The sequence below is a fragment of the Oryctolagus cuniculus genome, chromosome 2 (assembly GCF_051225735.1).
Source record: "Oryctolagus cuniculus isolate XC-2025 breed Fujian yellow rabbit chromosome 2, ASM5122573v1, whole genome shotgun sequence".
In the NCBI taxonomy this organism is placed as follows: Eukaryota; Metazoa; Chordata; class Mammalia; order Lagomorpha; family Leporidae; genus Oryctolagus; species Oryctolagus cuniculus.
The window spans coordinates 66,927,663-66,954,446 of record NC_142868.1 but is presented as its reverse complement, the minus strand read 5'-3'; the positions used below and the strand labels follow the sequence as shown (position 1 = coordinate 66,954,446).

Sequence of the window (26,784 nt, the reverse complement as noted above, 5' to 3'; positions counted from 1 at the left end):
TGAATTTACACAATTCACTTTTTAGCAATATGCAATAGCATTCATGACTGAATAATCAATCAGGAGTATACAACAGTTTAATTTTTGCCTACATACCTGACATTGCATACCAAAGAAGAGAGGAAATACTGGTTTTCTTCAGGAATCATTTTTGATTGTTTAGGAAAGAATTTGTTATCTTCAGCAATCTCCAAAGCCACATGCTTTCCTGGTTTTGATGACTTATACAGCCGGAAGTTTCTATTTCTGTATAAACTCCTACATCAAAAATTAGTAAAGTAGTATGTATGAAATCTGTGCAATTTCCATGAAGATTCTGAAAAACCCTTGCAAGCACAGATTTCAAGAATTGTTTGCACCAAAATAAATTTATTTTTTAGTCTGATTTTCCATGAGCCTTTTGAGGTACTCTGGTATAGCTAGTAACAAAATTACATCAGTATATAAAAGAAGATAATTTAGAATTGACATGGAAGAATGCTATTTCCAGAAAGTAAAAGCTAGACAGTTTTGTATCAACTTTTCAATTGAAAATAAATGGGGGCACGTGCTGTGGCACACTAAGTTAGTTGTCTGCTTGCGGCGTCTGCATCCCATATTGTGAGAGGCCAGAGCCACACCACGACAGGCTTCTCACAAGACAAAGGAAGTGGCTAGGCCCAGGATGCTTCTCTGTGCTGAAACCTGACACTGGGCAGTCCTTGGTCTGCCAGGACCAGGTGGGGGCAATCAATAAGGTGGGCCATCCTTGGTCCAGCAGGGCCAGGGGAAAGAAGGAATGCAGACGACGTAATACTTGTTTGCCTGGGGACTATAAAAACCCTGGGGGGGGGGCAGCACCGTGGCTCACTTGGTTAATCTTCCGCCTGCGGTGCCACCATCCATATGGGCGCCAGGTTCTAGTCCCAGTTACTCCTCTTCCAGTCCAGCTCTCTGCTGTGGCCCAGAAGGCAGCGGAGGATGGCCCAAGTGCTTGGCCCCTGCACCCGCATGGGAGACCAGGAGGAAGCACCTGGTTCCTGGCTTTGGGTTTTTTTTCTGCATCCTATTTGAACTCTTTATTTAACATAGAGTTAATCTTACGTATATAAAGTCAATTGAAAATAGATATCAGTAAAACATAAGAGTGGGAATAAGGGAGGGAGGAGGATGTTTTTAACTATTAATATATATAGTTCTGCATACATTCCTACAGACTTACTTCTAAGGATACAGTTACAAATTTGTCAAGGGACTCCAAATCCCATTAAACTTGGTGGTAAAAATGCCATCTTAATTGTTGAAGTGATCATATTAACTGTTAAAGTGAACATATAGGCAGGATCAAGTGCCTGGTAATAGAATTAAAAAGGAGAGGATGTCCAACATGGGAAGCAGTCCACACAACAGACTCATAGAATGACAATCGCTTTAAATAACACTCTGACCTCAGAATCAGCCCTTAAGGCTTCCTGGTCTGGCTGAAAAGCCCATGAGAGCATTTCAAGCATGGAAAGCCAAGACACTGTGGCAAAAAATGTTCTACATGAAGGATCTCTGTGAGAGAGATCCCAGTGAAAAGAAGTCGCCATCAAAGAAGGATGTACTTTTATCTAAAGGAAGGACAGAACTTCTACTTTGCTTATGGCCTTGTCCAAATACTGACGGAGTTTGTGGACTCAAAAGGCTTCCATAGCCCAGACAGCTCATTTCAAGAGCCTCGGGTGGTCACTAACGTCATACATAAGAGTGTTAATTGTTAAATTAACAACAGGAGTCACTGTGCACTAACTCCCCATGCAGGACCTTTGTCCTCAATGAGTTGTATTGAGAATTAATTGTAAAACCAGTTTCCCAGGTTTGTGTGTGTGTGTGTGCACGCACAAGTGCACACACAAATTGTTGAAATCTACTTAACACAGAGTTGGTCTTCTGTGTACAAAGTTAATTGAAAATCAATCTTAATGGAGAATGGTACTGGCAAGGAGAGAAGAAGGAAGAGAAGGGTTGGGAGTGTGGGTGGAAGGGCTGATATGGTGAGAAGAATAACTATATTCCTAAAGTTGTACCTATGAAATTTGTATTCCTTAAAAAATAAATTTCAAAAAAATTTTTTAATATTAATTTTTTAAAAAAGTTAATACAGATAAGTAGAATATCTTCAAGACCCTGGGATATGCAAAGATATTTTACAGAATTCCAATAAATAACCACAGAGGAAAACACTAATAAATCAGACTATTACTATTATTTAAAGGTAGTAACTTTGATTCAGCAAAGACACCACGGCTCAATAGGCTAATCCTCCACCTAGCGGCGCCAGCACACCGGGTTCTAGTCCTGGTCGGGGCGCCGGATTCTGTCCCAGTTGCCCCTCTTCCAGGCCAGCTCTCTGCTGTGGCCAGGGAGTGCAGTGGAGGATGGCCCAAGTCCTTGGGCCCTGCACCCCATGGGAGACCAGGAGAAGTACCTGGCTCCTGCCATTGGATCAGCATGGTGCGCCGGCCACGGTGGCCATTGGAGGGTGAACCAACGGCAAAGGAAGACCTTTCTCTCTGTCTCTCTCACTGTCTACTCTGCCTGTCAAAAAAAAAAAAAAAAAAAAAAGAAAAGAAAGAAAGAAAAAAGAAAAGAAAAGAAAAAATATATATACTATGGAGAGAGAATTCTACAATCTGCAAGAGAACAGCTTCAAGTCACACTCACACTTAAGGGAGTTCCCACGAGACCAACAGCAGATTCCTCAAAAGAAACCTTACAAGCCAAGAGGGAAAGTGATATATTACAAGTTCTGAAAAAAAAAATAAAACTGTCAATTAAGAACACTATACTTGGAAAAGCTCTTTCACAAATGAACAAGAAATATTTACTAAGATGAGAAAAACAGACTTCATCACCACCAGATTGCCTTACAAAAAATGCTTAAGGAAGTGCTACAGAGAAAAGCAAAAAAATGATAATTATCACCATAAAAACTGTATAAAAGTTTAAAAATACTAGGAAAAAAAAACAAAGAACATTCAAAATAAAAAGAAATTTTAAAAAAAGGACTAATTCATAACTTACCAAAAAATAACTTTAAATTTAAATGAACTAACTTCTCTAAATAAAAGATACACATGGCTGAATGGGTTAAAAAAAAAAAAAAGTCCAAGGGCCAGTACTGTGGCACAGTAGGCTACGCCTCTGCCTTCAGCACCAGCATCCCACAGGGGCACTAGTTTGTGTCCCAACTGCTTCTCTTCCGATCCAGCTCTCTGGTAGGGCCTGGAAAATTAGAAGATGGCCCAAGCACTTGGACCCGAAAGAAGCTCCAGGCATCTGGCTTCATATCGGCCGAGCTCTGGTCATTGCAGCCATTTGGAGAGTGAACCAACAGATGGAAGATCTTTCTCTTTGTCTCTCCCTCTCTCTGACTGTAACTGTCTCTCAAATAAATAGATAAAATCTTAAAAAAAAAAATACAAAAAAAGTTCAGTGATATACTGCCTACAAGAAACTTAAATCCCCAATAAAGAAAGACACCGGCTGAAAGTGAAAGGATGGAAAAAGATATCCCCTGCAAATGGAACCAGAAATGAGCAGGAATAACTGTACTCATCAGACAATATGACTTTAAGACAAAAACTGTAAAGAGACAAAGAAATTCATTATGTAATGATCAAAGGATCAATTCATCAAAAAGATGACTTTAAGTGTTTTTGCAAGGCTACAGTGCCAAATTTCATAAAGCAAACATCAGATATAAAGGGAGAGATAAGCCCAAACACAACAATAGTGAGGGACATAAACACCGTTTCCATCAGTAGAAAGATCATCCAGACCAAAAGAAAAATCAGCAAAGAAATATCATAGTTAAACTATATCACAGGGGCAAGCATTTGGTGCAATAGTTAAGACACTCTTGGGACACCAGCATCCTATAGCAGAGTGCCTGGGGCTGAGTACTACATACACCCCTGACTCCAGCTTCCTGATATTGAGTACCTTGGGAGGCAACAGGTGATGGCTCAAGTAGTTGGATCCCTGTACCCAAATAAGAGACCAGATTAGCTTCCTGGATCCCAGCTTGGACCTGGCCCAGCTCAGCTACTGTGGGCACTTAGGAAATGAATTAGAAGATAGGAGAGCGCTCTCTTTGTCTCTTCCTGCCTTTCAGAATAATTAAACTGTACAATAAACTAAGTGAACCTAATGACATTTATAAAACATTTCATCCAACAGCTGTAGAGTACACATTCCTTTCATCAACATATTAAGATCTCAAGAATAAACCATACACTATGCCACAAAACAAGTCTCAAGAAAAAAAATAATCAAAATCATAACATTTGTCTTTTCTGACCACAATGGAATAAAAACTAGAAATGAACAGCAAAATTAACTTTAGGAATTATAAAAATATATGGGGCAAGCCAGTGCTGAGGTGCAATGGGTTAAAGCCCTGTCCTGCAGCATTGGCATCCCATATGGACGCCAGTTCGAGTCCCAGCTGCTCCACTTCCTATCTAGCTCCCTGCTAATGCACCTGGGAAAGCAGCAGAGGATGAATCAAGTCCTTGGGCCCCTGCATCCACGTGTGAGACCCAGAGGAAGCTCCTGGCTCCTGACTTCAGATAGGCTCAGCTCTGCCCATTGCAGTCATTTGGGGAGTGAATCAAAGAAATCAAAAGGGAAATATTAAAATTCCTTGAAACAAAAATAGAAACACAACAAATCTATAGGATAAAACAAAATGTTGGCCGGCGCCGCGGCTCACTAGGCTAATCCTCCGCCTAGCAGCGCCAGCACACCGGGTTCTAGTCCCGGTCGGGGCGCCGGATTCTGTCCCGGTGGCCCCTCTTCCAGGCCAGCCCTCTGCTGTGGCCAGGGAGTGCAGTGGAGGATGGCCCAGGTGCTTGGGCCCTGCACCCCATGGGAGACCAGGAAAAGCACCTGGCTCCTGGCTCCTGCCATCGGATCAGCGTGGTGCGCCGGCCGCAGCGCCCCAGCCGCGGCGGCCATTAGAGGGTGAACCAACGGCAAAAGGAAGACCTTTCTCTCTGCCTCTCTCTCTGTCCACTCTGCCTGTCAAAACAAACAAACAAACAAACAAACAAACAAAATGTATGGCATGAAGCAAAAGCAGTACTAAGAAGTGTACAGCAATAAGCAGTTACATAAAAAAAAAATCAAAACACCCCTAATGATGTATCATAGGTAACTGAAAAAAAAAGCAATTCCAAAGTTAATAGTGTTAGGGTCTAAAAAAAAGCCCACCGCCCAAGGAACGACTCCAAGAGACTTTTTCTCTCATGCAACCAGCAAAGGGTTAAATTTATTGATCCAACATGTTGGGGCCCTCTGACAAGGACAGAGGAGCAGTGAGGAACTACAGCATAGGGTTTATAAAGGCAAAAACCGCAAAATCGGGAGGAGGGAGAGAATACACGGTTGCTAAGCGGTTGCTAAAATCTTACAATCAGCAATTATGATTTTAAGACATAGACAAATCACATCTTCATTATTAGCCCAGGTAACCCAGGTGCAACCTTTCTACTTTTAAGCTTGAGCAATCATGCTAGGGGGTTTTTGTGCGTTGCCAAGGGTGGTGTAGTGCACTGCTATTGTCCGACTATTTGAGATCATAGTTTCAGACCAGAGTCTCACGGTGGGGGGGTTGCTTTCCCAGAATGCAGTCTCAAGTGCTCCAAAATGGAGTCCCTACTGTCAAGGTGCTACTTTACTCCGTCTTATTTTCACAGCTGCACCAGGAAGGTTTTTAAACCTGTAAGCTTAAGCTTAACTTTTGACACCCATACATATACAATTTTAACTCTTCAATAGGACAAAATTACAAAAGTCAAAGAAGTAAATCCGAGAAAATAAAAATACAAAAGATCAATGATAATTTGGATTTTTGAAGAGATGAACAAAAATCCAAAAACATTTAACAAGAGTAACCAGAAAATGAGAGAAGACTAAAATAAATCTAGAGGTAAAAGACACATTATAACTCATACCAGAGTAGGAACTATTTGAAACTATACAATAAAAAAAATTAGAAAATCTAGAATAAATGAATAAATTTCTGGACAACACAACTACTCAAATTGCGCCATGCAGACATAGAAAACCTGAACAGACCAACAGCAGCAATGAAATTCAATTAGTAATAGGAAGTCTTAAAGAACAAGACCCAGAGGAAGCTCCTGGCTCCTGGCTTCAGATTGGCTCTCCTCTGACCGTTGCAACCATCTGAGGAGTGAATTAGTGGATGGAAGACCTCTCTGTCTATAACTCTGCCTCTCAAATAAATAAATCTTTTTTAAAAAGAACAAAGCTGGAGGTATCACAATTCCTGATTTCAAGACATACTATAGAACTACAATAAGATAAAATTTAAACAACAAAAATCTGCATGTACTATTAAATCTCTGAAACTTTCAAAGGATAGTTCAAGTAAAATACTTCCTCATCCTCTTTTAATATGTAAATATATATTGTTAAAATGTGTCATTCAAGAATACCAGAGAAATTTCCTGACTGTTTTCCTGTTATTTCTTCCTAATTCCTATTATTTCCCAGTAATGTGACTTCAAGGATAGAACGGTCATGAACGGGGGTATTCTGTTTAGGGACTTCAACACTGGGTTAGAGGCACAGCATATTTATTGGATAATGTTGCTCTTACTGTTATGCATTATCTTTGCTTGATCCTAGGCCTACCAAAACTGACACACTGCACTTACCCGACTTAGATTTCCAAATTCTGGCACTTGATTCAGGGGCACTGGAAAGATAATCAGGAACAATTCTCTAACCTTGGTACCACCGTCAGCCCGAAAGCATTGCCCCAAATTAAAGCCCACTTGCCCTCAACCTGTGTGCACTGCAGCTCTCTGAAGTGCTCAATGGCAAAAATGCTCTTACAGCTTTCCAAATCACAAGTTAGAACTTCGTTAGGTTGTATATTACATCAGGCTTAAGTCTTGCCACACTAGAGCCTTCTACACACTCAGGTTCAGAGACCCAAACAGAGCACGGTTGGGTGCAGAAGTCACCAGTCTGTGAAAGAAGGCTAACTCAAGGGTCCCGGCCAGGATCAAAAGCCTGCCCTGCCTCCACCACAAAGCTCTTCAGGGAAGAGCAAGCTCAGCCTTGCTTTGTGATGTGAGTACCATTTTTATATTGTTTCTCAAGTTGACTGAATCTGCTTTAAACTCTTGGCATGCTGGAGGGTGCAGGTCTCCCCATTCCCTCACAGAACTCCCTGGACACTTGGAGCAGAGCATGCCACAGGCACTCTCGTTCAGAGCCCAGGCCAGGCTGGGGCTTCTGTTCCACAGGGATCGCCCCAAGATCTCTGAACTGAAGCCTTGTGGATTCCCCAAGCCTAAGCGGGCTGATCACATTCTGTTCCTGACCTGCACTGTCGCTGGGGAGCGCGATGATAATGAGATGGTAATGAGAACCCTGTGCACAGTGACAGTGAGCATGGACAGGTGTCTCACAAGAGGACATCAGGACAGTCAGAAAGAAACAACTGTCAATGTTACTTACCTAGATCTACAAAAAGATGCTTTTCTCCCACATTATTCTTCACAACTAAAAATGAAAGATCAGGATCGCTTTGCTTCGCTGATCTCAGCTGCCTCAGCTTCTCTGAATTCAGTGTCCAGCTCTCTCCTGTGTCCATATCTGGGGACATTTTGTTACACGAAGCCCCTTGTTTTGTTGGTGCTTCAGAAAAGTGGGAGAATCCCTGGTCCACTGTCTCTGAAATGCTATCATCATCTTCACTGGCAATCAACTGAAGAGCAGGCTGCAAAATTGTTCTCACAAAATTACCTAAGGAAAAAAAGGTGTTATGATTAATTCTTTCATGTGAACTGGAATTCAAGATTCAGATTCAAATCTGCACATGAAAGGCATTTCCTTTGATTTCTGCTTTTAAAATTGTTTTGGTAGAAACTATAACACATCTCTCTTCCTTCAAGCTATGCAATCTTTTACTTTTTAAATTTCCATTGGCAGGAAGCTTGTTGCAATTTGGAAACAAACCATTTTAGAAGAGAAAGTTAATTTGCGGTGTGTCAATGTTGCTAGCATAGATCTAACCCTAACATGTCATCAAAAAAGCACCATTTTTTAAAGAACTTCTTTTTAGAGTTTCTATTTTGAGAGGCAGAGAGCCATAGAGACAAACAGAATTCCCTTCCACTGGTTCACTCCCCAAATGCCCACAACAGACCGGCTGGGCCAAATCAAAGTCAGGATCTAGGAACTCAACGTATATCTCACAGGAGCATGGCAGGGACCACTATTTGAACCATCACCTGCTGCCTCCCAGGCTAATAGCAGAAAACTGTGATCAAAAGTGGAGCCAGACTCAAGCTGAGGCACTCTGATATGGGATGTGTGTTTCCCAAGCAGGGTCTTAACCACTAGGCTAAACGCCTGTCCTCATCACTTTGATTAATGAGAACAGAGTTGAATTGTTTTTGCTATTAATGAATAAAGAACACAGTTTATATGAGGAAATGGCTCCAAGACGATGGTGAGAAACACTGCGAGAACCTCTGCCTTACCCTCGTGGTATCCAGATGGTGGCAAACTTCTTAGGAACTCATTCTCTCTCCTTTGCCTGCCACGGCATGCCAGGAGAACCGTGCCTCCCACAGCTGAAAGGCTGTGGCTCCTGCTATCCCTCCCCCACATTTGTTGTGGGATGGCCTATGGTATATATAAAAGTATAAAAGTATGGTATATATAAAAGTATAAAAATATACTTTTCCCAACTACATTTATCCTGAAAGTTCTGAATAACAGTGGTTCAGAAAAAAAGTGGAGAGAGTGTGATCTTAGCGAAGAATTAGGAAGAAAGCCACAGAAGAAATGACATGCAAATTAGAGGGACATTTGGACCTACATGGAGGATGTGGACACACCCAACTCAGGACCAGCAGCTGAGAACTTCAGCACCAGCTGTGGAGAGTGCAGTGAGACCAGACTGTAGCAGCCCAAGCCACTGGTGATAAAGCTGTGGTAAGAGCCTAGCAGGAATCCAGCTTGGAGCCCTGTTGGGGACAGCGTACCTGCCAAACTAGAAGAGAAAATAAGGTGGCATGTTCCTCTCTCCCCGCCCACCCTGTACCAGCATCCTGTAACAAGCCGAGGGAGGGTGGGCACTATTTGGACTTATGTAAGAGCTACCCCAGTTCATGTCCATGCGCCCAGCGACTAGCCAAGCTGAGACACCCGAGACTGGCTGGGAGAACCGAAGGGGCTGAGTGCTTGTGACCGTGGGAGGCTTGTGAGCCCGGACTGTGAGAAATGCTGTGGCTGTGTGGGAGGGCTCAGGGTGTGCATGGGACTTTGCACAGTCACTGTGGGAGGCTCCCCATGCTCCTGGATTCCCTGGTGAGGGTCATTGCTATGGCATCCATGGTCACATCAAGGACTGCCCAGATTCGCTGTGTGCTTCTTGTGGCAGTGCAGATGCATATTGTACCCACTAGGGCTAGCACCCAGGCACTGGTCTCCTTTGAGGAGAGGAGGTGAGCAAGAGAATAAGCCAATAGAGCAGAACAAACCTGCTCTCTGCTAAGTAAGTAGGTAAATAGATAGAAGATTTACCAAATCAAAATGAAATCTTGGAAATGAAGAATTCAATAGAACAAGTAGAAAATGCAATGGAAATCCTTAGCAACAGACTCGGTGAAGCAGAAGAAAGAATATCCAAGTTAAAGACAGATTGCTGGAAATTTTATAGTCAGACCAAAAAAAGAAAAATTAGAAAACTAAAAAACACTGTTGGACATCTATGGGATACTATCGAACGACCCCAAACAAACAAAATTGATACACCATTGGCCCAATTAAAAAAAAAGGGGAGAAGACCAAAATCAATAAAATTAGAGATGAAAGAGAAAATTTAACAACAGACACCACAGAAATAAAAAGAATCATCAGGAATTACTACAAAAAGCTGTATGCCAACAAACTGGGAAACATAGAAGATATGGATAGATTCCTGGACACATACAACCTACCTAAATTGAGCCATGAAGACACAGAAAACCCAAACAGATCAACAGTCCAGACAGAAATTGAATCAGTAATAAAGACCCTCCCAAAAAAGAAAAGCCCAGGACCAGACACCTTCACTGCTGAATTCTACCAGACATTAAAGAACTAACTCCAATTCTTCTCAAGCTATTCAAAAGAACTGAAAGGGAGGGAATCCTCCCAAATTCCTTCTATGAAGACAGCATCACCTTAATTCCTAAACCTGTACAAAAGAACTACACAGATACAACAAAGAGAACTACAGACCAATTTCCCTGATGAACACAGATGCAAAAATCTTCAACAAAATTCTAGCCAACTGAATCCAAAAACACATCAGAAAGATCATTCACCTATACCAAGTGGGATTTATCCCTCCCTGGTAGGCAAGGATGGTTCAACATTTGCTAATCAATGTGATATACCACATTAACAAACTGAAAAACAAAACCCATATGATTATCTCAATAGATGCAGAGAAAGCATTTGGTAAAATACAACACCCTTTCATGATGAAAACTCTAAGCATTCTTCAACACAATCAAGGCAATTTATGACAAACCCATGGCCAGCATCCCATTGAATGGGGAAAAACTGGAAGTATCCCACAGAGATCCGGAACCAGACAGGGATGTCCACTCTCACCATTACTATTCAATATAGTCCTGGACATTATAGCCAGAGCCATTAGGCAAGAAAAAGAAATCAAAAGGATACAAATTGGGAAAGAGGAAGTCAAACTATCCCTATTTGCAGATGGCATGATTCTATATATATGGGATCCAAAAGATGCCACTAAGAGACTATTGGAGCTCATAGAAGAGTTTGGTAAAGCGTCAGGATATAAAATCAACACGAAAAAATCAACAGCTTTTATATACACAGACAATGCCATGGCTGAGAAAGAACATCTCCAACAAATGGTGCTGGGAAAACCAGATCTCCACATGCAAAACATTATTTGAAAGTCAGAGTTACACAGTGAGAGGAGAGGCAGAGAGAGAGAGAGAGAGATCGGTCTTCCATCTGCTGGTTCACTCTCCAATTGGCTGCAATGGTAGGATCTGCGCCGATCCAAAGCCAGGAGCTTTTTCTGGGTCTCCCACACAAATGCAGGGGTCCAAGGACTTGGGGCATTTTCTGCTGCATTCCCAGGCCACAGCAGAGAGCTAGATGGGAAGTGAAGCAGCCAGGACTCAAACCAGTGCCCATATGGGATGCCAGCACTGCAGGCAGCGGCTTTACCTGCTATGCCAAAGCACCAGCTCCAAGAAAGAACTTCTAAGATGAATCCCATTCACAATAGCCATACACACACACACAAAAAAATCAAATACCTTGTAATAAATTTAAACAAAGATGTCAAAGATTTCTATGAGAAATTTCAATGAGAATTACAAAACATTAAAGAAATAGAAGCCACCAAAAACTGAAAAAATCTTCCATGTTCATGGATTAGAAGAATAATTAAAATGTCCATATTACTGAAAGCAATTTACAGATTCAATGCAATACCAATCAAAATACCAAGGACATTCTTCTCAGATACATTAACAAATGCTGAAATTCATATGGAAACACAGGAGGCCCCAAACAGCTAAATCAATCTTATACAACAAAAACAAAGCCAGAGACATCACAATACCATATTTCAAGATATACAGGACAGTTATAATAAAAACAGCCTGGTACTGATACAAAAACAGATGGATAGACCAATGGAACAAAATAGAAATGCCAGAAATCAATCCACACATCTACAACCAACTTATCTTTGACAAGGGAGCTATAATCAACCCCTGGAGCAAGGACAGTCTCTTCAACAAATGGTGCTGGGAAAACCAGATCTCCACACGCAGAAGTATGAACGAAGGCCCCTACCTTACACCTTACACAAAGATCCACTCAAAATGGATTAAAGACATAAATCTATGATCTGATACCATCAAATTAGAGAACCTTAGGGAAAGACATTGGCATGGGCAAAGAGTTCTTGGAAAAGACCCCAGAGGCACAGACAATCAAAACCAAAACTGACAAATGGGATTACATCAAATTGAGAAGCTTCTGTACTGCAAAAGAAACAGTCAACAAACTGAAGAGGCTACTGACAGAATGGGAGGAATTATTTGCAAACTGTACAACTGATAAAGGATTAATAACCAGAATATATGAAGAGATCAAGAAACTCCACAACAAAACAAACAACCCAGTTAAGAAATGGACAAAGGACTCAAACAGGCATTTTTCAAAAGAGGAAATCCAAATGACCAACAGATACATGAAAAAAATGCTCAGGACCACCAGCCATCAGGGAAACGCAAATCTAAACCACTCCCGTTAGTATGGCTTTCATACAGAAATCAGCAAACAAATGCAGGCAAGGATGTAGGGAAAAAGGTACCCTAATCCACTGCTGGTGGGAATGTAAACTGGTACAGCCACTGTGGAAGACATATGGAGATACCTCAGAAATCTGAATATAGACCTGCCATATGACCCAGCCATCCCACTCCTGGGCATTTACCCAAAGAAATTAAATCAGCATGTTAAAGTTATCTGCACCCCCTTGTTTATTGCAGCTCAAGTCACAATGGCTAAGTCATGGAATCAACCCAAGTTTCCATCAACTGAAGACTGGGATATGTACACCATGGAGTACTACACAAAGCTAAAAACAACCAAAAAACACACAAAAGAAAGACCTAGCCATTTTCCACAAAATGGATGAAACCGCAAAACATCATTGTTAGTGAAATAAGCCAATCTCAAAGGGACAAATACTATATGTTCTCCCTGACCTGTGATAACTAATAGAGCACCTATAAGGCAATCTGTAGAAGTAAAATGGACATTTTAAGAAGCAATGACTTTGGCCGGCGCCGCGGCTCACTAGGCTAATCCTCCGCCTTGCAGTGCCGGCACACCGGGTTCTAGTCCCGGTTGGGGCGCCGGATTCTGTCCCGGTTGCCCTCTTCCAGGCCAGCTCTCTGCTGTGGCCAGGGAGTTGCAGTGGAGGATGGTCCAAGTCCTTGGGCCCTGCACCCCATGGGAGACCAGAAGAAGCACCTGGCTCCTGCCATCGGATCAGCGTGATGCGCTGGCCGCAGCGTGCTGGCCGCAGTGGCCATTGGAGGGTGAACCAACGGCAAAGGAAGACCTTTCTCTCTGTCTCTCTCTCTCACTGTCCACTCTGCCTGTCAAAAAAATAAAAATAAAAAAAATAAAAAAAAAGGAAGCAATGACTTTTAACAGCCCTTGTCTCGACTGCTGAGGAACAGGTTTTTTTCACACTATTTGTTGAACTCTTAACAGAGTTAGTTATATGCGTGTAAAGTTAACTGAAAATAGATCTTAGTGAAAAATAAGAGTGGGACTCCTGGGAACTTACCTAAGGGAAATGCAATCAGTACATGAGAGCGCTATCTGCACCTCCATGTTTACTGTAGCTCAATTCACAATAGCTAAGACATGGAATAAACCCAAATGTCCATCAACTGAAGACCAGATAAAGAAACCATGGGACATGTACACTATGAAATACTACACAGCAGGAATAAAAAAAATGAGATCTGGTCATTTACAACAAAATGGATGAGTCCAGAACACATCATACTTAGTGAAATAAGCCAGTCCCAAAAGGACAAATACCATATATTCTCCCTGATCTGTGATAATAGAGCACCAAAAAAGCAATCTATACAAGTTAAATTGACAATTTGAGAAGCAGTAACTTGAACAGCCCTTGTCATGACTGTTGAGAAAAAGGTTTTTTTGTACTATTTGTTAAACTCTTTGCTTAAAATAGAGTTAAACATGTGTATCAAATCAACTTAAAATAGATCTCAGTAAAAAGAGTGGGAATAAAAGAGGGAGGAGGAAAAAGGGGTGTGAAGGTGGAATTAGTGGGAAGAATCACCATGTTTCTAAAGTTGTAATTATGAAGTGAATGAGGTTTGTAATTGTAAAGCTGTATAGTTCTGCATACATTCCTATGGACTTATTTTTAAGGATATAGTTTAAAAATTTGCCAGGGGACCCCAAATCCCCTTAAGCTGGGTGGTAAAAATACTATCTTAAGTGTTAAAGTGATTGTATGGATAGGATTAATGGTCTGGTAACTACAGATAGAATTAAAAAGGAGGGAAGGCTCCAACATGGGATTCAGCCCACACAGAAGACTCAGAGTGACAACCCCTTTAAATAGCATTCTGATCTCAGAATCAACCCTTAAGGCATTCTGGGCTGGTTGAAAAGCCCATGAGAGCATTTTAGGCATGGAAAGCCAAGACACTGTGACAAAAAAATGTCCTATATGAAGGACCTTGGCAGGTGAGACCCTAGTGGAAAGAAGTGGTCATCAAAGAAGGAGGAATTTTTCTCTGAAGCGAGGAGAGAACTTGAACTTTGTTTATGGCCTTGGCTACAGATTGACAGAGACTGTGGGTTCAAAAGGCTTCCACAGCCTAGGCAGCTCATGTCAAGAGCCTTGGGTGGTCGCTGACATCACACCTAAGAGCGTTAATTGTTAAGTTAATAACAGGAATCACTGTGTACTAACTTTCCATGCAGGATCTCTATCCTCAAAGAGTTGTATTATAATTATGTCTAAGTGCTTGCAAAAGATGTATCATTTTTAGATGCTTCTTTAAAGTTTAATTTCACTTTTTAGAAACATTTCAAGAAGCAATGATTTTGAACAGCCCTTTTCTCAGTTGTTGAGGAGCAGTTTTGTTTTTTTTTCCATGCAAATTGTTGAACTCTTTTAATTTTTTTTCTTTTTGACAGGCAGAGTGGACAGTGAGAAAGACAGAGAGAAAAATCTTCCTTTGCCATTGGTTCACCCTCCTATGGCTGCCGCGCGCACCGCGCTGATCCAAAGGCAGGAGCCAGGTGCTTCTCCTGGTCTCCTATGGGGTGCAGGGCCCAAGCACTTGGGCCATCCTCCACTGCCCTCCCGGGCCACAGCAGAGAGCTGGACTGGAAGAGGGGCAACCGGGACAGAATCTGGCACCCCGACCAGGACTAGAACCTGGTGTGCTGGCGCCGCAGGCAGAGGATTAGCCTATTGAGCTGCAGCGCCGGCCAAATTGTTGAACTCTTTTATAGAGTTGGTCTTCTGTGTATAAAGTTAACTGCAAATCGATCTTAGTGGAGGATGGGACTGGGAATGGGAGAGGGAGCAGGAGGAGGGGTGGGAGAGTGGGTGAGAGAGCAGGTATGGTGAGAAGAATCACTATATTTCTAAAGTTGTACTTATAAAATGCATGAAGTCTGTATTCCTTAAAAGGTTTCTTTGGTGGGGGGAGGATAATAGTGGGAATTGTAGAGGGAAGAGGTAGAGGGTGGGGTAGAGGGTGGGAGAGCAGGTACAATGAGAAGAATCACTATGTTCCTACAGTTGTAGTTATGAAATGTATGACGTTTGTATTCATTAAATAAAAGGTTTCTCAGGGGAAAAGGAGACTAAAGATTTAAACCTCAAAAAATGATTATTCAGATATTATTAAATGGCCTGCCTTGCTTACTTAAAACAAACAAACAAACAAACAAACAAAAAAACAGTGATCCACACTACCATGAGAAGTTGGCAGGGCAACATGGAATTCTTTAAACTCTCTCTCTATATAAATATAAATATATAAATATATATATATATATATATATCCTATATCACAAGATCAAGTGACAATTGGCTTTTACACTGCTGTTGTGTGTAGCAATACTGGTGAAATGCAATACTATAAGAAATTACTTAATTTTAATCTCTGGAAGTGTCACAGTCTGGATTTGTCACTTCATTTACCAGGAAGGCTTTAGTACTTAAAATCACAGGATTAATTACTTTCCTACTTAAAGAAATAAGTACAATTTCTTGTAAAACATCAAAATGAAAGCAAAAGCATTTGATCCAATGATACACAGACATGATTACTTCTGGAATTAGAGAGAAGGTAAACACCGAGAGGAAACAATGACACATCAAAGGACAACAAAGCAATATAAACATAAATTGACGAAGTTAGTTTTCCTGGAAATTTAAAATTCTATCTGCTTGACTCTAGACAATAAGCGAAGTGAGTCTACAGTTGCAGATGTTTGACAGTAGCACTGAAGAGGCCGGCTAAGCCTCTGAACCTTGGCAAGGAGCTAATGTGTCCACGGCACAATGACAGCCAGTGACGTGAACACCAACATACTGTCCCCCCACCCAATAGCTCTGCCTTCTGTTTCCAGGCTTCAGTCTTATTACCCCATCCCCTCTTTGGTCTATCTCAGTGGCAGGGACTATCTCAAAAGAACTAACCAATCACAGATATCTGCAGTACTACAGTAAATTGGCATAAGAGCTTGTTTGCAAAGATCAAAGTCTGATCACTCACATTTAACTTTGTTCCCTTTCCCAAAAGGCCAACAATAACAACTAGAAATATTATCAAGAGGGAGGGGAACTGAAGGGAAATTTTTGACTGCTTCATATTCTCCGCCTCTCTGATTCTGGAAGTACACGATTTAAGAGGAAAGAGCCTCAGAAGACATTCCATTTATCAGGTCTGATTATGGCTTTAGCTTTAGTTACACTAGATTGTCGACTGATCCCCAAGTTAACCACAAACTCCAAACTCTATTCCTTTGCTTGTGCTATTCTAATAAAGCCTGTCTTACCTTTGACTATATGAAGGAAATTCATTCACAGTCTAGAATGAATGTCATCTGCTTTCAGGAGACACTGTAGCAGACTGTGAAGGACCTGGCATACTTCTCTCTGCCCTTCTTCCCTAGCAACAGATTCTCAGTTTTTAGCCTCCTGGTTAGTATTTAAAGAGCAGCCTATGAGGAAGTATACATAGGGATCAAAGAAATATCCTGGCTAGGACTCTGCCCTCTATACCCTGATAATGCAGGCATGCTAAGTAGGCACTAACTCAGCAAATATTAAATGCCTACTTGTATTTATTATTGCTGCTGCTGTACTAATGGTATTATGGACAATATTATTATAATGTAGTAATATACAATATATCTGGAAATACAATAAATAGATCAAGCATATGACCCAGCTATCCTGCTTCTGGGTAAGTATCCAATGGAAATGACATCAGCATATCAAAGAGATACCTTCATTCTCATGTGCTTTGCAACACCATTCATAATTGCCAAGCTATAGAAAACCTAAGTGTCCATGGATAAATAATGGATAAGGAAAATATGGTATACATACACAATGGAACATTAGTCAGCCATCAGAAGGAATGAAATCCTGACATTAGAGTTAAAATAACTGAAATTGGTAGTCATTACATTAAGTGAAAGAAGTGACACACAGAAAATTAACACGTGTTCTCTTTGTTACATGAAAGTTAAAAATGACAGTCAATAAGAACTTAGAGCAGTGATTACTAGAGACTGGGAAGTGTGGGAGATAGAGGAGTCTGGATATGGGGTACAAGGTGCTTCATAGCACAGATGGACAACTACAGATCACAGTAACATGTTGTGTACCATAAAGAACTGGAGGAGAGGAACTAGTAGGCTGTAAATGTGGAGGAAAGGTAGGGAGGTGGGTATGTTGGCTGCCTGCTTTGATCAGCTTATACCTTCATATCTTTTGAAATTTTGCACTGTATCCCATAAAAATGTGCTAGTATTACTTGTTAATCAAAACATTTAAAATAATTTTTAATAAAATATATATTAGGACATATAATATATAATGTAGCTCTAAAAAATTACAAAGGGAAAAGAAAAATCAATAGTTACGTCCCTAAAGAAACATTAAGTGGAATAAAGATAAAGAAAACAAGCAGCAGCAAATGCTCTGACAATAAGCACTGGGTGCTTTCTACAACCCTACGGAACAGTAACCTGTATCATAGGGTTTGGATGTGACAAAAACCGATGAATTGATATCTATGCTGAGTCTTAACAGACCGGGAGAACAGGAGGTATGGCTCTTCGGACAGAATTGAACAGTGCAAAGGCCCAAGGATTAGAGAAAATGCAGGCCACAGTGGGAGCTGAGCAAGAAGGGCAGATAGGGACAGACCAGCTAGGGCACAGTAGGCCTCGTTTTGCAAACTAAGACATCAGTACGTCTTTGTGAAGGTAACGAATAACCCTTGAGAGGTTTGAGAGCTTCATCAGCTCACACTGGCTGACTCAAGAAGCAGGTACACATAAGAGGACACCAACATTCCTACTTGGGTAAGTAGATGGACAGGGACACAGAAGTGACACAGAAGGAGGAGCCAAGATTGTTCTAGGACATGTTGATTTGAAGTGTGTGTAAGGACATTTAGTAGTCAGCTGGCTATATGGGTCTGGGAGAACAATTTGGGCTGAAGATAAAGATGTGAGAGTCAGGACATAGGTGATGATTTAAGTAATGATTGTGGTCACCATCCAAGTGAGAACAGTAGGAAGAGGGACAAGGACAGATCCCACAATTACTAGGATCTAAGGGTGAGAAAGAGAGAGAACAATCAAGGGGGCAGATAACAGAGATAATGAGGAAACCGGTGTACACAGCATACTAGGTCACTGTGACCTGGCATTATCCTAAACTAGTTTTCAGGTTCCTGATGTTTATGTCAGTCCTCTAGCTACTATGTTCATGCCTTTACCCCATGTGGCTATGAAACTGTAAAACACTTGTAGCTCCGAGATACATTATCTGTTACCTGAACTTCAGTCAATCACCGGTTTGAACCCCAAAACTTGCCCTATCACTGCTTTGATAAATACTCAGGATTTTGGCTTTTATTGAGACCTTGATTTTTGGCGTTTTCATTGTGCCTACTTGTTTCTCTGTGGGACTGACTTGGTTTTATACCTGAACCTGTTATATATAAATGCCCAGCCCTGGGAAAATACTCTGGTTATACTTTCAGGATTATATATCTAGACTTCATCTGAATCCTTAAATTCTGCCTGGAATAATAAATAAGCCTTCCTTGACATGACCTGGGACCCAAGCCCCATAGCTAAAACAAAGGTCACAAATCCAGGTACGAAGCATCATAGGTAAGGCTTGAAATGGAAAAGCCTCTCAGAATTACCTAGAAAACAAAAAATGAACCCTACTGCAGTAGAGACCATGTCAGGACATACATGGCCACCTAAATACCTATGATGAGAACCACTAATGCCAACTATATCTTGAGTAGGCTGATGTGCCTGGATGACAGGTCTGTATCAGTAAATCCTGAAAACACGAAACATCACATTTCATTTTAGGTTAATTACCATAAAATCTAGCAAGTATTGTTAAAAATTTCAAGAGGAATAGGAAAACTAAGAGTTTTTAATATAACTCCATGAATTTTTAAAAACCAGTGCACTTACCAACATGGATGTTATCTTTAAATGCCACGTCATGGAGCTGAAATATCAGATGGCGGCTAAATTTTTCATCAGTGCTAGAATCCAAGTTGAAAACATCTTCAGCTGAGCACCTTACACTATATAAGTCCTGAAGCGCTCTACAGACAGGCTAAAAACACAAAGCGTAAATTTTTTTTTTTAATTTTCTATGAACAAAATTCAAGTATCTTGGTACCAGTAAGTTTAACTAATACAAAATCATTAAAAATTAGCTTTACTGGCCAGTGCCGCGGCTCACTAGGCTAATCCTCCACCTTGTGGCGCCGGCACATGGGGTTCTAGTCCCGGTCGGGGCACCAGATTCTGTCCCGGTTGCCCCTCTTCCAGGCCAGCTCTCTGCTGTGGCCAGGGAATGCAGTGGAGGATGGCCCAAGTGCTTGGGTCCCGCATCTGCATGGGAGACCAAGAGGAAGCACCTGGCTCCTGATCAGCACAGCACGCCAGCCGTAGCGGCCATTTTGGGGGTGAACCAACGGAAGGAAGACCTTTCTAACTCTGCCTGTCAAAAAAATAATTAGCTTTACTATCAGGTTGTGTACAATATAACTTTACTAATTTATTTATAAACTGAAGACCTGTAATTTTTAAATTATATGTTTATATTTTTTAAAAAATCAGGCTCTCAGGATTGAAGAGGCCTCTTAGCAGCCAAACAATTTGTACATTAACCTCTACAATCACATTAAAAATATTTTAAGCATCTCTTTAAATGTCACCTCTGAGTTTAAAAGTTATTTTTATAGTTCCAATTCTCAGAAAATTTCTCATTCATACTGAACCCAAAACCACTTCCAAGAAACCACCTTTGGTGCTAGAAGACACTGACACGGAAAGCAGTCATGCATTGTGGAAAGGCAGCAAGCACATACTTGGAACAAAAGATTTGAAGTCAGAGGTCTAAGTTTGAGTTCTGGTTTTGACGTTTACCACCTCTAACTTTAATCAAACCTACATACATTCATCAACTGCTAAGCAGGAAAAATAGCAGCTAACTTTGGAATCATGAAAGGAGTAAAATAAGAAAACGAGATTAAAGAGTTAGCACAGTGCCTGGCACATGTAAGTGCCTAGAAGTATTGGCTATGCAACCTTAAGACAAGGCACTTCTCCCTAGGCTTCAGTCTTCTCATTTGCAAAATGAAACCACTAAGAACCTCCAGATAGGGTTATTTGGAGATTAGCCAAAAGGTTTAGTACCACCAAATACTTAGATACCCAACAGTTATGCAATAAACTAGAATTATTAGCTGGGGCCGGCACTGTGGCAGAGCAGGTTAACGCCCTGGCCTGAAGCGCCGGCATCCCATACGGGGCAGAGGTTTGAGACTCAGCTGCTCCACTTCCAATCCAGCTCTCTGTCTATTATGACCTGGGAAAGCAGTAGAAGATGGCCCAAGACCTTGGGCCCCTGCACCCACGTGGGAGACCTGGAAGAAGCTCCTGGCTCCTGACTGGCACAGCTCCGGCCATTGTGGCCCAATGGGGAGTGAACCAACGGGTAGAAGACCTCTCTCTGCCTCTCCTCTGTGTAACTCTTTCAAATAAACAAATCTTTTTAAAAAAAATTAGCATCACTTTGGCATTATTCTAGCACCACACTCCCCTTCACACTTTTCAATTCTCATTTTCTCAAAAGGTGGCCTCAGTGTCCCAGTCTGCATCAAATTCCCCCATGTAGTCCAACTCACTTTCTAGTACTTAGTTACAATTTTACTTGTTCATTTACTTGATTGTCTTGATGTTTCCTCTGTATCACAGAGGTTATCCCCCAACATCTAATTTCTCCCTCTTCCCTAGAAACAGAACCACAATTTTTAGCTAAATGGAGGCCAGCTAGAACAAAGATACTTCCCCCACTCTGTTATAATAGGGCACAGGCATGTGTCCAAGTCTTGCCAGTAGGGGGTCAGAAGAAGGTGGTTTGCCACTTTAGGCTTCATTCTTAAAGGGGAGAAGTAGGCGCGGCTCTTCTCCATTCAACTGACTAGAAGGCAGACAACTTGGGGTGAGCCACCTTGGACGGTATCAATAAGGCAACATCTTAGGAACAGCAAAGCAAAAGACTAGTCCCTAACAGTGGAGCCACACTGGATGTTACATGAGACAGAAATAAGGTTGTATCTTGTTTAAATTACATCTACCCTAGATTAGATTATAAATTCCTTGAACTCAAACTTTGAGCTCACTATTTTATTCCCAAGGCAAGGCACTGTGTCTGATGCTTAGCAAAACTTGAAAATATTTTACTAAATGAATAAAGCTGAGTTGTTAGCTTTGAAACTACAGAGAATAAATTTAGGTACCCAAGGTAATATAAATAATCACTCTATTAGATTCTCTTTCCCAAGTGAAACTTTAAGTAAACATTTTTTCAGAGTTACAGAGAGGTAGAGCCAGATTGAGAGAAGACTTCCATCTGCTGGTTCACTCCCCAGACGACCACAGCAGCCAGAGCTGAACTGATCTGAATCCAGAGAGCCAGGAGCTGCTTCTGGGTCTCCGATGCGGATGCAAGGGGCAAGGACTTGGGCCATCTCTACTGCTTTTCCAGGCCATAGCAGAGAGCCGGATTGGACTTGCAGCAGCCTGGACTCGAACCAGCACCCACATGGGATGCTGGCACTTTGGGCCAGGGCTTTAACCTGTTGTGTCACAGTGCTGACCCCTAAATAAACATTTAAGTTCTTTAAATGTAAACATAAAATCATTGTGGAAAATAGTATGGAGGTTCCTCAAAAAAACTAAAAATAGAACTACCATATGACCCAGGCATCCCTCTTCTGGGCATATATCTAAGAGAAATGAAATCGATCTGCCAAAGAGCTAACTGCATGCCCGTGTTTATTGCAGCACTACTCACAATAGCCAGGTGTCCATCAGCGAATGCATGGATAAAGATGTGGGGTATATATCACTATTACTCAGCTATAAAAAAAAAAAAAGTCTTGTCATTTCCAACAATGTGGACGCAAGTGGAGGTCAGTATGGTAAGTGAAATAAGCCAAGCACAGAAAAACAAGTATCATATGAATGAGATCATATGTGGACTCTAAAAAAATTAGGTGATCTCACAGAAGTTAAAAATATAATTGTGGTTACAGAGGCTAGAGTAGGAAGTGACAAGGGAGGGATGGCCAAAGGTTGATTGATGGGTACCAGGCTATAGCTAGATAGGAATAAGAAATTCTGGGGTTCTATTACACAGTGGGCTGAAGATAACATTATTTGACTGTATACTTCTCTATTTAAAAAGCAGAAGATGGGATTTTTCCATGTTTTCATGGGAAAGAAATGTTAATGCTGGAAAAGATAACTCCCCTGACTGGACATTATACACCATATACATCACGGAACACACACGGTACCCCATAAACATGTACACATGTCTATGCCTTTAAGTTCTTTTTAAAAAAACTTTATAAAGAAAATTTTATTTAAATAATTTATAGAATCCAGAAGTTAAAAATGTGTGATTGTTGAGGAATGCTACCTGTTGAAAAGCTTTATAAAAGTGGAGCAGCCGGGACCCGAACCAGCACCCACATGGGATGCCAACACTGCAGGTGGCAGCTTTACCTGCTACGCCACAGCGCCTGCCCCATCTACACATTTTTAATAAACTTCATAGAATATAATCTTTAAATTTTTAAAAAATAATCCTAATAGAACTTAGCTGTTCAAACCCACATTATCCTTTTTAGTAACTTCCTGTTTGACGCAGCTAAACTAAAAATACTAGAACTACATTCTTTTTCTGAAAGTTGCTAACAGTGACAATGGTATTTCTAGACAAGGTTTTGTAAACAACTAGCTGCAGAGCACTGGGTAGGAGTCTCTTCTAGGTCTTTCCTCTTTCATGAAGCTACAAGAAAAAAATGCTTTCCAGAATTCCTGCCAGTTCAAACATTCTGATACTACTTTTAGTCCAAGCTTCCTTTAAGTTCATTTCTGTATCAATTTTTATAGTACAATTACTTTGCCTGGTCTTTACCAGCATTGGCTATATGTGATGGAGTTTAGAGAATTAACATGTTACTGCAAACCGCAGATAATCCCAACATTTCTATCTTTATGAAGGCTAAAAGAAAAAAATTCACTTGAGAGGCAGAGTTAAAGAGAGAGGGACAGAGAGAGGTCTTTCATCTACTGGTTCACTCCCCAAATGGCCGAAATGGCTGGAGCTGGGCTGATCTGAAGCCAGGAGCTTCTTCCGTGTCTCTCACACAGTGCAGGGCCCACACACTTGGGCCATCTTTTACTGCTTTCCCAGGCTATCAGCAGGGAGCTGGATCAGAAGCAGAGCAGCCGGGACTTGAACCAGCGACCATATGAGATGCTGGTGCCACAGGCAGATGCTTAAACTACTACACCACAGCGCCAGCCCCTCAAGGCTTTTTTTTTTTTTTTTAAATCCAGGTATAGTAATAGTACAAAATATGTGGACATAAGTTGGACTTTTCACAGTTTACCACAGAAGTGATATTTAAAAATCAAAGTCACAAGGAAAAGTCACAAGAAAAGGAGGAGAAACGTTACGTAGATAGGACTGAGTAACTGAATGAAGAGATGAATGGACAGCTACAAAGAAAAAAAATTTGAGTCTCCCATTTACCACAATGAGTAATGCAACCATCTTTTTCCCGTCAGCTCCTGGATTGGCAGGTTTGTTAAATTCCAAATCAAAATAAAGCTTGCACACAGCACTTTCAGGAATAACTTCATAGCAGTGCAAGAGATTTTTTCTAAATTGAATAATTCAAAAGTATTATTTATATTTGTACCTTTTAAATGATGGAAGTTGATCTGATCAAGTACTGTGTTAACTATGCTTAAGTACAGGTAACTAGGAAATAATGACAAGATAACATGAACCTGTTCACAACAGGTTTCCGGCTCATAGCGTCAACAATTTCTATTAAATAAGATTTAACAGTCATACTCAGTTAACATTACTTAACTGGAAAACAGTCAATCCTATAGTGTTATTCATTACACAGATGATTTTGATCATGTATAATATTTCTGTATTTTGTTTTGGTGTCACTATGAAATAAATTGAGAAAACAATGTTCTTTCTCAAGCTGGGATCCCAGAAAGACATACTCTTGGGATTCCACGAATTCTCCATAAGAACTGTAAAATTTTATGTTAGGAAGATAATATTTTTAAAGTGGTAAAAAATTCTAAATTAGCTGATTTCAATAAACTTCCAGTGCTCATATTTCTAGTTATATTCTTGTTGGTGTACAGAGGATGACTTTCACATGGCTTATTAAGAATAGACACTAGCCTAGTAAATAAATGATATGTGGGCTAAGTCAAGTTCAGCTGGCCTCCTTTACAAATAAAAGGTTTGCAGTAATTTGAAGAAAAGTGAAAGAATTGTATCATCACATGGCATGGGTAGGATTGGATCTCAACACATACTCTGAAGCAGTCAGCATCATCTTTATGTTGCACGAAGAGATTTAGTTTCAGCAAAATATCTTTCATGTTATCTTAATGACTTTAATTCAACTCCACCTGGCACTGCATGTATGTAGACGTAAGTAAATCTACATGGTGTTGCATGTTTACAAACACAAAACTACTCAAGCAAGTTTGTAATAAAAGTACTTTTAAGTCAATACAAGGCATCCATATTGACTCTTTTCCATACACAAGTCTGAAGCATAGTTGAATAGGCCACTCATATAAAGCAGATATTACATAATGTGAGTATTCATTTATGATTAATAGTACAATTTAATATGTATCTGAAAAAGGATTTCCTTTATACATGAACAGGTGTTTGTACGATTTTCTTCAACACTTGGTGAGACAACTGCGTGATGCCATGAGGAGAACTGCAGAGAATTAATCTGGAAAGAAATAACTAACCATGTAGTCAAGAACTGTGAAAGCTAATCCAGACTCAATTTCACAAAAATTTCTAGATTTAGTAAATATAACTAATGTGTTGTTCTGTTACAAACAACTTACCGGGATTTATAGTAAAACCAAAGCTGAGCATAGGTTGTTACAAGATAAATACGTTGTCCATCTCCCATTTTGTATTCCAAAGCAAATACATGAACATCCTATATAAAATAAAAAATATTCAAAAAAGTAAAAAAAAAATCTAAATTCAACTGTAGCTACTTAATGTTCATAAAGAATTTTATTCAATTTTCAGATTTTTTAAAATACCAGGTTCTGAAACAGAAGTTCAAAATTGATTTATTTGAAAGGCAGAGTTATAGACCGAGATCTTCCATCCACTGGTTCATTCCCCAAATGCCTGCAAACTCAAGTTTAAGAAATCTTAAAGATCTATAAAAAATTTAACATGAGGCAATTACCTGTTTACAGCTTTTAATGAAATTAAAAGCTTCAGTTTGACGACGAAATAGCTTCCAAATGGAGGGTGGTTGCTCTGGCCTGGACAGGCTTGGTCTATACACTGAGCACAGTGGTTTCCTCTTGTAATGAGATGCTCGCTCCTCAATCTGCTTCAGTTTTTCTTCCCACTTTCTGTTCATTGGTTCAGAAGGCAAGAACAATTCCTACGCCATGTGATCTTTCTATCGATTACTGCTAAAAGCAAAAAGACTATTAGTTTCTTTATTTAGAATTTTTGTTTGATTAGATTTCAAAACTCATTTCCTGGCACTTATTTTCTTGTGGGCTTTATATTTTATTCTTTGGATGGAGGTTTGTTTGTTTGTTTGTTTGTTTTTTGACAGGCAGAGTGGACAGTGAGAGAGAGACAGAGAGAAAGGTCTTCCTTTTGCCGTTGGTTCACCCTCCAATGGCTGCCGCCTCTGGTGCACTGCGGCCGGCGTGCCGAGCTGATCTGAAGCCAGGAGCCAGGTGCTTCTCCTGGTCTCCCATGCGGGTGCAGGGCCCAAGGAATTGGGCCATCCTCCACTGCACTCCCAGGCCACAGCAGAGAGATGGCCTGGAAGAGGGGCTAACCAGGACAGAATCCGGCACCCCGACCGGGACAAGAACCCGGTGTGCCGGCGCCGCAAGGCGGAGGATTAGCCTATTGAGCCACGGCGCTGCCCTATGTGCCAATGTTAAACCATGGTGCTGTCTAAAATACATCATTGGTTTTCACATTTAATCATCAAATTGTTGTATATATCTTTATACTTACAAGGGTTTCCAAATAGTTTACTCAAACAAACCAACTGATTAAGGTAGATTTTATTCTTACTTATACACTTCCTATGTCAGTATTGCATTTTTCAGAGTTTCAACACAATTAGTATTATTTTAGCTATTATTTTATGAAACTCTAAACCATACAGATTTTGCATGCAATATTGTAACACAGATTATCTTTTAATGTAATGCACCACTTTAAGAGATTAAGGAAAGAGAAAA

General features: G+C 40.7%; 1 protein-coding gene across 1 annotated transcript in view; it reads right to left on the bottom strand.

Moving 5' to 3' along the window:
* LOC149127786 (DNA-directed primase/polymerase protein-like) overlaps positions 1–25,984 on the bottom strand; it is a 37,789-nt gene extending 11,805 nt beyond the window's left edge. Inside the window, exons 1-6 of the mRNA XM_089327001.1 lie at positions 25,755–25,984; positions 25,396–25,493; positions 24,026–24,155; positions 19,375–19,522; positions 7,518–7,809; positions 97–255 (exon numbers count right to left, since the gene is read on the bottom strand). Coding sequence (XP_089183127.1) covers positions 97–255; positions 7,518–7,809; positions 19,375–19,522; positions 24,026–24,155; positions 25,396–25,493; positions 25,755–25,934 — 1,007 coding nt within the window. The 5' untranslated portion in view covers positions 25,935–25,984. The remainder of the gene's footprint in view (positions 1–96; positions 256–7,517; positions 7,810–19,374; positions 19,523–24,025; positions 24,156–25,395; positions 25,494–25,754) is intronic.
* Between the last annotated feature and the right edge of the window lie 800 nt (positions 25,985–26,784).